We start from the raw sequence: 13,210 nt of genomic DNA, 5'->3' as shown, positions 1-13,210 counted from the left end.
TACTATAAGACACAGCATTATTGTCTTGCTAGCCAAGAACTCACAAACGATGGGAAGTTTAACATTGACAACTATGTGTCTCGTCACTTGTGTCTGAGTTGTATCTTCTGGCTTTAATTATGCTCTTATGAGCTTTATCAGCCACTGTTACAGTTTGCCAACAAATGAAACTCAGAAGATCTCAACCATACTCTGCAGATTTCTGTCTGTTCTCAGGGTCTGATGAGTGTTGGTGTTAGGGTATCAGTGCTGCTACCTCTGCATTCGCTAAACTTGCCTGGGCCAAATTAAAATCATCTGGTGGTTGTCTTATACCTAGCGAGGGGTCACTGCGTCCAGACCCTCTGTAGACGGGGGGAAGGGGGAGGAGGAAACAGGGAATGAAAGAAGAACCGTGATTATGAGCCTCAACCAGACGCCTTTCTCCCCTTTCTGCTCAATAGAAACATGAATTTACTACCACAAAGTGAAGCTGTTGGGGGAGGGCTGGAGTCTGAGAGTGTCGAGAGGATTTATCACTGCGCTGAAAATGTGTTTGCACACAGGGGCGTCACTGTGAACATGCGGAATAAGGTGGGGGTTGGTTTCCTGAGACAAATCACAGTGATCAGATCTGGGTCATTTCCCAGGTCAGTCATGGACAGATATGCAGGAGAAAATGGCCTAAAACAGAGATGCATTGTCTGGAAAAGACTCTGTGTCCCTGCTTTTCATTAAGTTTTACAATTGCTTCTTAGGCATTTTGGTCATGCCCTGCACCGAGTCACTTTAAAAAACAGCAGAAGAGGTAACACGAACTAAACTCAGCCAGAAAAGAGAGGCTGTAAAATTTCATTTTCATCGTGGTAGATACAAACGGCTTTTTCTACTCTCACAAATTTGTAATAGATACTCGACAGAATACCACTTTTCACCCCACACACACACACACACTCACACCTACACACACAGTACACACAATACAGACTCTGTGATGGGATATCTTAATGGCCATTGCATTAGAGGTGTTGACGAAGGTCTTGAACTATTAACTATTCCGAGAGTTCACTTTTCCACTGGTTGTGTTTGGAACAAACCATCCACACTGGAGTTTCAAGACACGTCTGAACTCCTCTGTCCCATTTCCAGGTTCTTCTTTTTTTATATTAGCCCTGGATCAAATGCCTTTGTGTACCATGAAATGAGTCCCTCATAATGATGAACCCACATAGAAGAATTAACAGATTCTGCAGTTTTCCTCAGCTTAACGGAGCAATTAGCAACCTTTACCTCAATATTTTTGTTTCTACGGTCCTTGTTTTTACTGTTTTGGTTCAGTGTCATTGCAAAAATTCTAAAAAACAAACAATGGAACACCATGCACTTCCTGTCCAGCACCAAACAGCAGACAACAAGAGTTAACAACTAGCTGTTGAACTAATTGCAGCATTTAAATAGCCAAAGAGTTAGACTAATTGATTGTAGGAGTTGATGGAGAGCAAAACTGGGCAAAGAACCTAAGTGAAAATTGAACTTACATTTCCCAGGTGCAACAAAAGCATGACTGAATGCGAATAGCTCTCCTTGTAAATATGCAGAAGTTTAACTCATCCCTGCTTTGTCATATATTGGACATTAGTGAACTGGAAGGACGCTGATGTTTTACTGGACTCGCTAACTGGACTTACACTGTTATGTCTGGCACTGAGCAATACATCTTTTAAATTTAACATCCATTGTGCAGTCATCACTCCAATTTGCACAATTCTCCAACTCTTTTGTCTACAACTTTGTTGTGCTTGTGCTTGTGGTTCTCCTCTTCCAGTGACAGAGCAGAGGTTTACCTGGGTGATGAAAACTCCTTGAGCCTGACGTTCAATGCCAGGAACGAGGGAGAGGGAGGGGCGTACGAGGCCGAGCTCTATGTGGTGCTTCCCCCAGAGGCCGACTACAGCGGGATAGCACGCAACAATGTGGTGAGGCAGACAACTCACTGTAACTATCACTAGCTTTGGGTTTTTTCAGGTGTGCATAAATATATACCATATTGTCAATTGCCATGTTCAAGTCCAAGGCCGATAAAAGTGCATCATATTTCAAACAGAAGACAAATGCTGGAGTACCATGATGAAAAGCAAGCAGTTTCTTGCTTTTTTCTATAGGGTCCAGCAGATATGGACTTTGGGCAAGTAGAAAAATGTTGAGCTGGTAATTTGTTTATTTATTTGATTTTTGTTTCCAACAAAGTAGCACAGCAAGTGATGTGGAAAACCCACACTGTGGACATTAACAGAGAAGAATAAAAACACAGCATAAGAAAATGTGCCAAAAAAACAAACCAAACACATCACAATCCTTGTCATAAAAACTGTCTGCACACCATAAAGTTGGCCTACTGAGATATCTAAATAAACTTTAAAAAGCTGAAGGTGACATATTTTAGGTTATGTGTTTAGTTATCTAGTAATCTTTTTTCTTCAGCTTTTTATTTATGAATGTTTTTTCACATTATACAGAAAGTAAGCAAAAAGCAAATAAGAAGCAAAAACAGAAAGGCAAACAAATATTAAGGTCATGGATGATCAGTTAATCAAAGCAGATTTGTCTAATTCAAAATAAAGGCAGCGTTTTTTCCAAACGTTGTACGGAGTAGGTCATCAGTTCTAGAAGAAGTGCATGTTTAACAATATTATGAAAGGCCAGCAGTGGAACAGTTTTTCCAGTGTTTTGTAATGTTTTTTTTAATTTGCTGCAAGCAAGATTGATAAGAGGTTGATATCGTCTCTACTTAGCCTGTCAGTGATTTGTCCGAGATAGAGCGATGTGAACGTACTGGGTTTTTGAGACTGCTGCTACTTCCTTCCAGAACGTCTGAATAGAGGGACCAAGACCAGAAAACATGAGCATGATCAACCATTTCTCCAGATTCCCTCTAACAGCAGCGAATTGACAGTTGGTTTAGACTTGAAAAAAACATTAAACCTTTTTCCAACAGAAGTCTCTCCAGGTCCAGGAGTTGGTATAGAGGACGTTTGTGTTTCCCAGACATTCAGCCACATGATTTCAGTAATTTCATTGTCCACCTCTCTTTCCCATTGTTGTTTCACTTATGGTGTCCTTATTACAGCCGCCAAGGATGTTATGTTTTCACTTTGGTTTGTCTGTTTGTTGGTTTATCAGCCGGATTACGGAAAAACTACAGGCCGATTAGCATTCAAATGTGATGGGAGGGTGTATAGGCCAAGGAAGAACCCACTGAATTTTGGAGAGGATCCAAATCATGAGACGGATACACTATTTACTTTTCACTTTCATTAACATTGCCAGGCATCAATAAATATATGAACTAGAAGGGCACTCGGAGAGTGAAGACCTCCTCCAAGCCACGCACTATCTCACAATCATGAATTTTCCTTGTCAGCAACTATTTGTTTCTGATTATTCCTACACCACATGAATGCAGCACAAATGCCCTATTTTGCAGTGTTATGAAAGGGACACATAATTTTTGTATACCCAACGTGATTTGGATCAGTTTCAAACGTATTAGGTTCTTTCTTCAGTCAATCAATCAAACTTTATTTATAGAGCACTTTGAAACAACCAAACCAAACCAGTAGTTTTTCCACAGTCCAGATTGTAGTCCTAATCTTAATATACGAGTTGACAATATTTTATGTTTTTGTGTCGTCTTCAGAGCTTGACCCAGCTGACGTGCAGCTATGAGGCCGAGAATCAGACCCGCTACCTCGTGTGTGATCTGGGTAACCCCATGAAGTCTGGTACCAGTGTAAGAGCCAACAAAGTCCGCATGTTGTCTTTGGCCTTGTTCAGTTTTTGTGTCTCAGTACAATTAAGTCAAGTCAAATTGTTCTGGCATAGCGTCAATCATACACAAACCCCAAACAGTTTTTGAATTTATCTGATAAAACATACAGAATTCAAGTCAAACTTTCAAGAAGAAGTAGAAATATTATCCCTTGTTTCCAAAAACAAGGTTTTCATAATGAGGCCTAGCCCGGAAATCCAGCCCCAAATTCAAGAGGATTAAGGATTAATAACTCACTGAGCAAATTCAAATTGGGCTCTTGTGAGAACTCTGGATTTCAGGGTAAAAATATTGAGTGTGTTGTTAAAAACAAAATATCAGAATTAAATCAAATTCAAGACATATTTTTAATTTTTACATTATTCCTTTTTTTAATGTTCCTTGGATTAATTGTAAACATTTTTTGTGGATCTTTTCGTAGTTATGGGCCGGCCTTCGATTCACTGTACCCAGACTGAAAGACACTCACAATACTGTACAGTTTGAGCTCCAAATACGAAGGTAGGTCACTTTTCAGACAGTACTGTAGGGTGAGATAGGTTCACTTCACAAACACACACACACAAACACATGCACAGTATATTCTTTTGTGTAGTGTTAGAGCTAAATCCTGCTCCATTCTCAGGGTAGCACATATACAATTTTAAATTCCAACAGTAGGTATTAAAGGTGCCCTGCTACATGTATTTCATTACTTTGTCGTAATGTCTGAAGTTTTACCATGGACTCTGTAACAATTTTGTTTAAAAAATGCCTTGGTTACCTTGGTTACCTTGTTTCAAGCCATTCTAGTGTGGTATAGAAAGCCTGCAGTAAGACTCGACTCGATTTGTGTCAGTTCTCATTAATATGCAGGGAGCTATGCTGCTTTGTTCTGATTGGCTAACAGCTAGCCAATGAGAGCCTGTCTATCAGCATGTGCCACTGGTCAAGCTCATGAATAGTAATGAGCTCAGGCAACATGACGTCAGACTGACCAGCTTTCGACATTGGCCTGATTTCTCCGCTTATTTCTTCTCAGTGGCTAGAGCTGACACAGGAGGCCACAGTTTATTTTCACATTCATGACATAACACAAACACATATCCACATATTTCACGTATTTCAAAAAAGTACAAACGGGTTTGTGTGGCAGGATACCTTTAATTTTAGTTATATTCTGTTAAAACTACTAACCAGATTAAATTACATCTTTACAAGATCCTGGAGTAGTTTTACAGTGTTTTGTAAAGTGTTGAAGAAATTATGTTTCTGAAAGAACTTTTTGCCTTTTTGTGGTAGTAAAAATGCAAATAACTCAGAGAGTGAGGTGGTGCTGTTTGACCTGGAGGTGGCTGCTGTGGCTGACGTCATTCTGCAAGGGTGAGGCTTCATGGCAAACTGTTCCACTACATCATCACATTACCATTAAATAATCATTCATATCAGTGTGGTCCCTGCCAAGTTAACTGTTGTTTGTTTTCCGTTGCAGTGTTTCTCGCCCTGACAAAGTCATCTTCCCCCCCCCAAACTGGGGTGTTAGTCAGAGTCTGAGGGACGAGCGGGACATCGGCCCTGAGCTTCAGCAGGTCTATGAGGTAAATTAACATTTATAAAACAACATTTGGGTTGAGTGATTATTAATGTAAATGTGCTGTATTTATATAGCGCTTTTCCAGTCTTAACAACTGCTCAAAGCGCTTTTACATCTACAGGAAACATTCACCATTCACACACATTCATACACTGTGGCCGGGGCTGCCGTACAAGGTGCCACCTGCTCATCAGATAAACACTCACACACATTCACACTCCGATGCGCAGCACCGGGGGCAACTCGGGGTTCAGTGTCTTGCACTGAACCCCGAGTTGCCCCCGGTGCTGCCCCATTTTTCGTGAATGGGGTTATAAAATGTTATATATTGAGTAAATATGATCCTTATATATCCTGCATCCAGACATGAAATGCGGCTGTCCTTCATCAAGATTTATTTCACCCACAAAAAGCCCTTGGTGTCTGTTGAGCAGGTGTTTGCAAAAACAGCAAACAAAGCAAAAGCTCAAACCCAATCCCTCTCTTCCAGTTGGTGAATAATGGTCCCAGCGTGGTCAGCCAGTCCACATTAGAGGTGAGGTGTCCTCTGCGGGCGCACGGACACGAGCTGCTCTACCCTGTGGAGGCGGTCACAGAGGGACCGATCAGCTGTTCCTCCAAACACACCTTCAACGCACTGAAACTTAAGGTGAGGACACACACACACACACACACACACACACACACACACACATATACACACATTTACACAGACTCACACAGACTCACACAGACTCACACACACACACATACACACACAACTTGGTTGCCGTGGTGTAGTCCATATCCTCGATCTTCCATTTCCGGCATTGCTCGGTTGTTGCTGGAGATTCCACCGTTTATTCATCTTTTTGGCCGTATGTCCGTTACCTTTCGCTTCCTTTGTGTTGGGGTCCACTACCGGTGGATTTCTGAGGACTACGGTTAACTGCTCCTGAGAGCTCTGCAGGGTAAATCCAGACAGCTAGCTACACTGTCCGTCTAATCTGAGTTTTCCACCAAAACACGTTCCTAACAGAGGCTATTTTGCAAAAAGCTTCCCAGTACTTTTTGACAAGCGTCCTTCACCGGGCGGCCAGAGCTTCTATGTAGCTCAAGTTGGTGGCGGTGTATACATACAGTTAGCTATATTGCCCCTTGTTATTGGTTTAAAGCAATGCCAATAAACCAGAGCGCGTTTTTCTCCTATGTGAACTAGCCAGGCCCTCTTCCACAGCGCTGTGCAGGAAGGTCTGACAGTGCGAAACTACCATGGTGAGATCATTACCCTTGGTCTATTCTTGGTCCTAAACATTTGATTATGTTTGTTAATGACTCTGTCTATGTCTCCATATATACAGCTCCTGTCTGCAGCAGCAGAGGGGATCGCGTCACTGAAATCAGGCACTGAGCACCACATCCGGAGGAGGGAGGTATACAGAGATCTCCTGGCTGAACAAGGAAACCTGGTGAGACAACATGAAAAGGATAGGAAATCCTCCATTTGTAATTATAAAACACAATATTTTAGCTAATATGTCTCTCTCTGTGGGTTTAATAAAAATTCAAACTCTAATGAGGCGGTTTTGTCTGACTTCGTCTGAGGTAAAAAGCTTAATCACTTGTTTACAAATTAGCCTTTTTTCATTTCCTACTTTTGGATATACAAGGTTGTCACGACTATATGTTTTTTGCCAAGTTGTTTTAAAGCTGGTTCTTGTGAATCCATGGACACAGTTAATTTACAGGTGTGCAAACACACCTATACAATATACTAAGAATTCTCCTCTAAAATAGCCTTGTACAAAACCTGGTCCCTACATTATCCTCAATGCAATTTGAACGTCGCCAGTTCAGTTATAGATTCAGGTGTGTTATGCTGTTACCTGTTAATGCAGTCTCAAGCTTCTAGCCTCAAGCAGAGACAAAGCTCGGCCTACAGAGGTCATGTCACCTCACTTCATTCTAACTACATTCACCCCCAAACAATGCTCAATGACATCACTGGAGGGAATATATCAGACTTCACACAGCTCTACTACCTCTCAGCTCTACTAGTATTCCTGTTAACAGAAATTGTCAAATGTATGTTCTACGTTCATAGGTCTTAAGACTGACCACCCTTGGTAACATGTCTAACATTTATTCTTGACATAAAACAAGAGGAGATTGATATAAATTTCATATTTCAGTTTTTTTCCTATGTGGAAGACTTAAGCCGCCTACACATGATTGGCGGCAAAACTGCTTTGCGCCAGTCGTTCCATTGATTTCCTATGGGGGGGGGGGGGGGGGGGGGGGGGGGGCACCTATTTGCTACGCTTCCCCTGGTGTGCGCCTTGCTCTCTTTATTTTGCTACATCCCTTATTACGTGTATGCAGTTTAAGTTAAGTTGCACATAGTTGGCCGAATAAGTCTACAGTGCGACCTGTATAATTATTAGATCTGAGAAAAGTAATTTAGTTAGTTTTGATGCTCCTATTGCTTTTACATTCATTCAGCTTTCCCAAAACAGCTTGGGTGCTGTGCCTAAGCCTTATAATGGCAGTGCAACCCTGTATTTGTGTGTCCACAAATTGTAGTGTTCGGCCTAGCATAGCCCACAGACTTGAAGCAAGGCAACCATGTGTTTTCCAGCAACTCAAAGACTGCAGTATTTTTGAGGTGTCTTTTCACTTGACCTAGCAAATTCAGAATTGTCAACTGACAAAATTTAGAGATTTAAACAGTTGTTCATCATCCACGTACGAGTTGGCTCCATGTGTCCCATACAGACCCCAGGAAGTGTTTTTCTCCTTCCATGGCTCTTGTGTTGCGTGTTCAGCCCCATAAGATTTCTGATGGGAGAGTGTTTTCATTAGTGTGTGGCTCTTTACTGAAGTGTTTTATGTTTTTTTCATTCTCCTGTGTGAGGTTTGCACATTCATGTAGTACATTCAAACTAAAATAGTCCAATCAGAGTGTAGAAAGAGATACAGTGGCACTGGCCCCTGAACTTGAAAAATATTTGAATTATAACGAGATTATCTTTCTCACAGAGGAAATGGGAATAGATATAATGAGTTCTGGTCAACATCTCCTGCTGCTTGCTGTAATTGTTTGTGAGAGGAAGTTAATTAGTTTGGTGATTTACTGGGTTGCTTTTGTGCGGCTTGCGTCACTGACTGTAATGTTTGACAGCTGATCTGTTATGTTATTCAAATGAACTTTGAATAATCTTTATATTGAAGGATCTAACCATACGTTGAAGATGTTTTTCAAACACCCATGCCTCACTGTTTGAAAGGTGAATTTGTTTAAATACTGACATTACTTTTGAATTAGTATTAACCTAGTCTCATTTTGCTAGACCCTCCTCCACAGTGCTGTGACAAGGGTCTGGCTAGTCCAGTACGGAGGAGCAGCGCCTCTGCAAATAGCCTCAGGGAAGGAACTTGTTTTGGTGAAAAGTATACGTTCAAAAGTGGTTATAGTCGTGCAAGAGAAAATTCCGATTGGACAGATAGTCTAGCTGTCTGGATACACCCTGCAGAGATCTGAGGAGGAGTTAACCATAGTCCTCATAAATCCATCAACACAAAGAAACAGAAGGTAACAGACATCCGGCTGAAACGAGGGCCATCCGGTGGTATATGGGCAGCATCGGAGCAATCCCGAAAGTGGAACGTTGTGGATATAGACTAGTATTAACCTTAAGGAGTAAATTGTTGACAGACTCTAAAACCAGTGCATACTAGGCAAAAAAAACACTATAAGCATGTTAATCATAAGATATAATTATTTCAAATTTATCATCCGGTTACAAATCATTTTGGTTTGAGACTTCTAGGTCAATATCAGCCAATCCAATCCTTACTGTTAGCTGTGTGCTGTGTGTTTGACTTTGGCTTTGTCCCTTCTTAGACATGCTCTACAGTGGAGTGCTGGCAACTGCAGTGTAATGTTGGGCTGCTGGAGAGAGGTGCCAGCGTTATCCTGAGTTTACGCTCCAGACTGTGGGCTGAAACCTTCATCGAGGTACAACTACAGGACACATTGCTCTATAGTGCAGCACGGTTGTTCATATGTAACCTGTTAGTACAGGAAACTACATCCAAGACAAAATCCCAGATTGGATGAGAAAATAACCATAAAGTCAGACAATCTGTGTTCATACTGCCCTCTGTCGGGAAGGTCATCATACAACAGTTAAAGATGTGTGGCCACTCCATACATTTTACACATTTTATTAGTAAAAATACCAGCAAACAACACAGTGTTCAACCACCTAACAAGCACAAAGCAAAATGGTTTCCCAAAGATATCAGATTTAGTTTACTGGCATCTTCCTGGGTTTTAGTATATAGTAAACAGTGTGAGGGCTTAGATATATTTTATAGAAGTGAAAAATTACACACTGTTGTGGAATTTATGAGTTCTACCATTGTGTCAGGAAAAATATCACACTGAAATTGCTTGTACGATGTTGTATAAGTAGCATTCGGGGTTTCCTAGTTTCTTTTGTGTTTTAAAGTCTGAATTCATTTTTTATGTTTTTTAAAATTTTGGTTGAATCTGTGACTCTGGCCTGATCTGCGTGATATGGGTCAACTTTTAAGATACTGAGAAGTGACACAAAATATATCAGATATTGGGAGCATTCAAGCCTTTAGTCCCGCCCTTATTAAACTGTTTTCTGTTTGTCCACAGAGGGCCTATAAGCAGTATGTTCTGGAGTGCTCTATTGAGTACAAGGTGGACAGGATGCCTTATTCTATTCTTCCAAAACTTAAGCCATCAGGATCCAAAAAGGTGACTTACTCAGAAGTTTTTGTTGGACAGATTTTTTTTTATTTACAAATCTGGGTTCAAGTCTGCGGAGGCACATCTGAATGCTGTGGTTTGCTGTTGTTCAGGTGGTGACGGCAGTGATGTGGAACAAGCAGGACAGTCCGTTCCCTGTTCCAGTGTGGATCATCATTCTGGCTATTCTAGCTGGGTTGCTATTACTCTCCCTGCTCATATATCTACTATACAAGGTAACAAGCCAATAAATAACCCAGGTTATACAAGAAAACAACCGTTTCTGACTGGGTGGCATGTGTTGAAATGTAATATCCTAACATTTCAGGTGCATGTTAAATGGGGGCGTCTTGCTACTATTTAGCATGGGTGGTGGACCTTTTACATGTTTGTGCCCAGGGGCCCATTGTGTCACTCTCGTACTTGCGATTTGGGATATTTAACAATTTCTTTATAAAATATTTTTTTGCTTAAATGGAAGCAACACACTTCTTCTTCTGCCTATGATGGTGTCACAAGGGGTACTTTTTGGATGCAATCGTACAATGTGTGTGACTTAAAACCAACTTTTTATATCATAACCCAGCCATGCTCTGATGTACTTTCAAAGCAACAACAAACTGTACAAATGATACTACAAACAAGAGTGTTTATTAAATTCCACGGATACACCCTTACAGTACAGACTTTGTGTCAGACACTTTTGTATCTCATCTTCCTCTCACCATTTTTTCCTCCAGATGGGCTTCTTCAAAAGGTCAGATCCATACGGTACAACTATGGAGAAGGCCCAGCTCAAACCCCAGGCGTCCTCCGAAGCTTGACCCGAGAAGGAGCCTCCCCTGCAGCTGTTCCCAAAAACTGGAATCATCGTCACATTCCCAAAAAAAGAGGAAAACTTGCTAATAATAAGGAGTCAACCCATTTATGAAGGGACAGTTATGGGTGCTATATCACTGGAACTGCACTAACATGCTAAAGCAGGAAAGACTACAGTTGTCATGCAGTTAAATATTCACTGCTGTTTTGAAATTCATAAATTTGTAAAATCTGGGCAAGGTTTATGAAGCTCATCTCTGTGGGGAAATGGTCAGTAGGAAAATACTCTAAACTCAATGTGTTGACCACGAAAAGGTAAGAACTGCACAGCCCAAATCATTACAGGAAGAGAATGCACCTCCAACTAAAAGGCACTAACGCTACAGTATTTCTTCATTCAAAAAAGGTCTGTTTGCAATCCCAGTGTTTAATATTTGTTGAAATGCCAGCCTTTGTATGCTTTATACACCACTCTTTATTTATGGCACAATGTTTCTCCTCTCCTTGGTTGTTGAATGTTGTACTGTACTGTCTGCAGGACAATCTTGACTGTTTAACTTGACTTATTCCTCTCCCATATTGGGAGGTATTTTTTTGTATGTTGTAATGTGTTATGACCCATTGGTGTTGTGGCCCAGAATAAAACCAAATTTTGTATACCCAACCAAAATGTTTTGTTGTGTAAGTCATGAGTATGTTCCTGTCATGGAAGTAAAAAGTGCAATAACTATTAGGAAATGTTTCCGTTTCATGATGTAGATTGTTATACTGGATATTTGTCACCAGATGCCATTAAACAACAGTAGGAGGGTTCAATTTCTGATATTGAGTACTATCATCATCAGTTAGAAAGCATGAGCCCGGAGACGTCAGTCCAATTACCCAAGCTTCATTTCCACTCAAAAATAAGAACAGGGCGCCCATGTAGCTCAGTTGGTAGAGCGGGCGCCCATAAATAGAGGTTTACTCCTTGACGCAGCGGGCCGGGTTTGACTCTGACCTACAGCCCTTGGCCACATGTCATTCCCCAATTCATTCAAATGAAAGCAGAAATGCCCAAAAAATGCTTTAAAAATGATACGGACAACCAAAAACACATGTGCTGGTGAATCAGCACCTGCCCCATGTGAACAGGTGACCTCAATCAGGTAATAAGGGGTGAAGGGTGGAAGCATAAAACCCACCAGTGATGAAGAAAAGAGAGGAAAGGAACATAAGTAATGCCATAATAAGAGAAAACAGCAATCTTCACAAGTTTAATAGTCTAAAATAAACAGCCCAGATTTTCTTATTTCAGGTTTTTGAGATGAAAGATAATGATGTCTTTACACTTCATATGTGTATGAATCGGTTGAGTGCAAAAGCTGCATTACACCACTATGCCAAATGTTTTGGTGGTCTATGACTTCCCTCTGCAGGTGATATGTGTTACTTGCACCATCACAAATATCAGTAGTGCTTAACTTTTTGTATTAAAGCGCCCATATTATGCTCATTTTCAGGTTCATAATTGTATTTTGAGATTGTACCAAAATAGGTTTACATGGTGTCATTTTCAAAAAACACCACATTTTGTTTTACTGCACGTTGCTGCAGATTAGTGATGGCACTAAATGAGTAAAAAAAGAAACACGCTAACTCCAAAAAGTGTGGAAAAAAATAATGTTCCTCAATAAAAATCGTTCCATAGTTACACAAACACACCCAACTTGTGCAATATTTTCCCAGCACATCCTCTGTTTCCCCAATGCCAACGCGCAAATTCACACAGAGAGAGACCTCCTACTTCTATACCATCTTTGTTATGAGTTGCACATGCGTTGTAGCTAGGTAAGATCACATCAGCTAGATAGATAACTTTCTCCAAATGTGGTCAGTACAATGTAGGATTAGCTGGCAGACTTCTTGTAAACGAGGGCCACTTGTGGAATAGCTGCAGAACAGGGACATGGAAGTAGTTCTTTTGTAGATTATGGTGAAGCAGTGTGTGTTGTTGCTGTGTTTTGCTATTGAGAACGAGCTAGCATGCTAGCGCTAGCATGCTACGGTTAGCCACCTTGTCTCGGCTGGTATTACTTAGAATTCCTCATGGGGGAGACATAACTATAGCTTATAGGTGACTGCAAGTAGTGATAATGACCCAGATGCCAAGATGTGACATTTAGATAACATTATGCATCGTTGAGGGGGATTTCAGTGCAATCAAATTGCAGTGTTTTAATATCATAGTACTGTAAATATATTGTGC

General features: G+C 40.8%; 1 protein-coding gene across 1 annotated transcript in view; it reads left to right on the top strand.

Moving 5' to 3' along the window:
- Positions 1-11,636, top strand: part of LOC117942798 (integrin alpha-5-like) — a 42,263-nt gene extending 30,627 nt beyond the window's left edge. Inside the window, exons 20-30 of the mRNA XM_034868473.1 lie at positions 1,805-1,955; positions 3,677-3,769; positions 4,230-4,309; positions 5,090-5,170; positions 5,280-5,385; positions 5,872-6,030; positions 6,722-6,829; positions 9,265-9,378; positions 10,051-10,152; positions 10,257-10,379; positions 10,884-11,636. Of these exons, the coding sequence (XP_034724364.1) occupies positions 1,805-1,955; positions 3,677-3,769; positions 4,230-4,309; positions 5,090-5,170; positions 5,280-5,385; positions 5,872-6,030; positions 6,722-6,829; positions 9,265-9,378; positions 10,051-10,152; positions 10,257-10,379; positions 10,884-10,967 (1,201 nt within the window). The 3' untranslated portion in view covers positions 10,968-11,636. The remainder of the gene's footprint in view (positions 1-1,804; positions 1,956-3,676; positions 3,770-4,229; positions 4,310-5,089; positions 5,171-5,279; positions 5,386-5,871; positions 6,031-6,721; positions 6,830-9,264; positions 9,379-10,050; positions 10,153-10,256; positions 10,380-10,883) is intronic.
- Positions 11,637-13,210: the final 1,574 nt, after the last annotated feature.

This window comes from Etheostoma cragini, chromosome 4 (genome assembly GCF_013103735.1).
Source record: "Etheostoma cragini isolate CJK2018 chromosome 4, CSU_Ecrag_1.0, whole genome shotgun sequence".
Lineage (NCBI taxonomy): Eukaryota > Metazoa > Chordata > Actinopteri > Perciformes > Percidae > Etheostoma > Etheostoma cragini.
The sequence above is the reverse complement of the archived record's forward strand: the minus strand, read 5'-3'. Positions and strand labels throughout refer to the sequence as shown.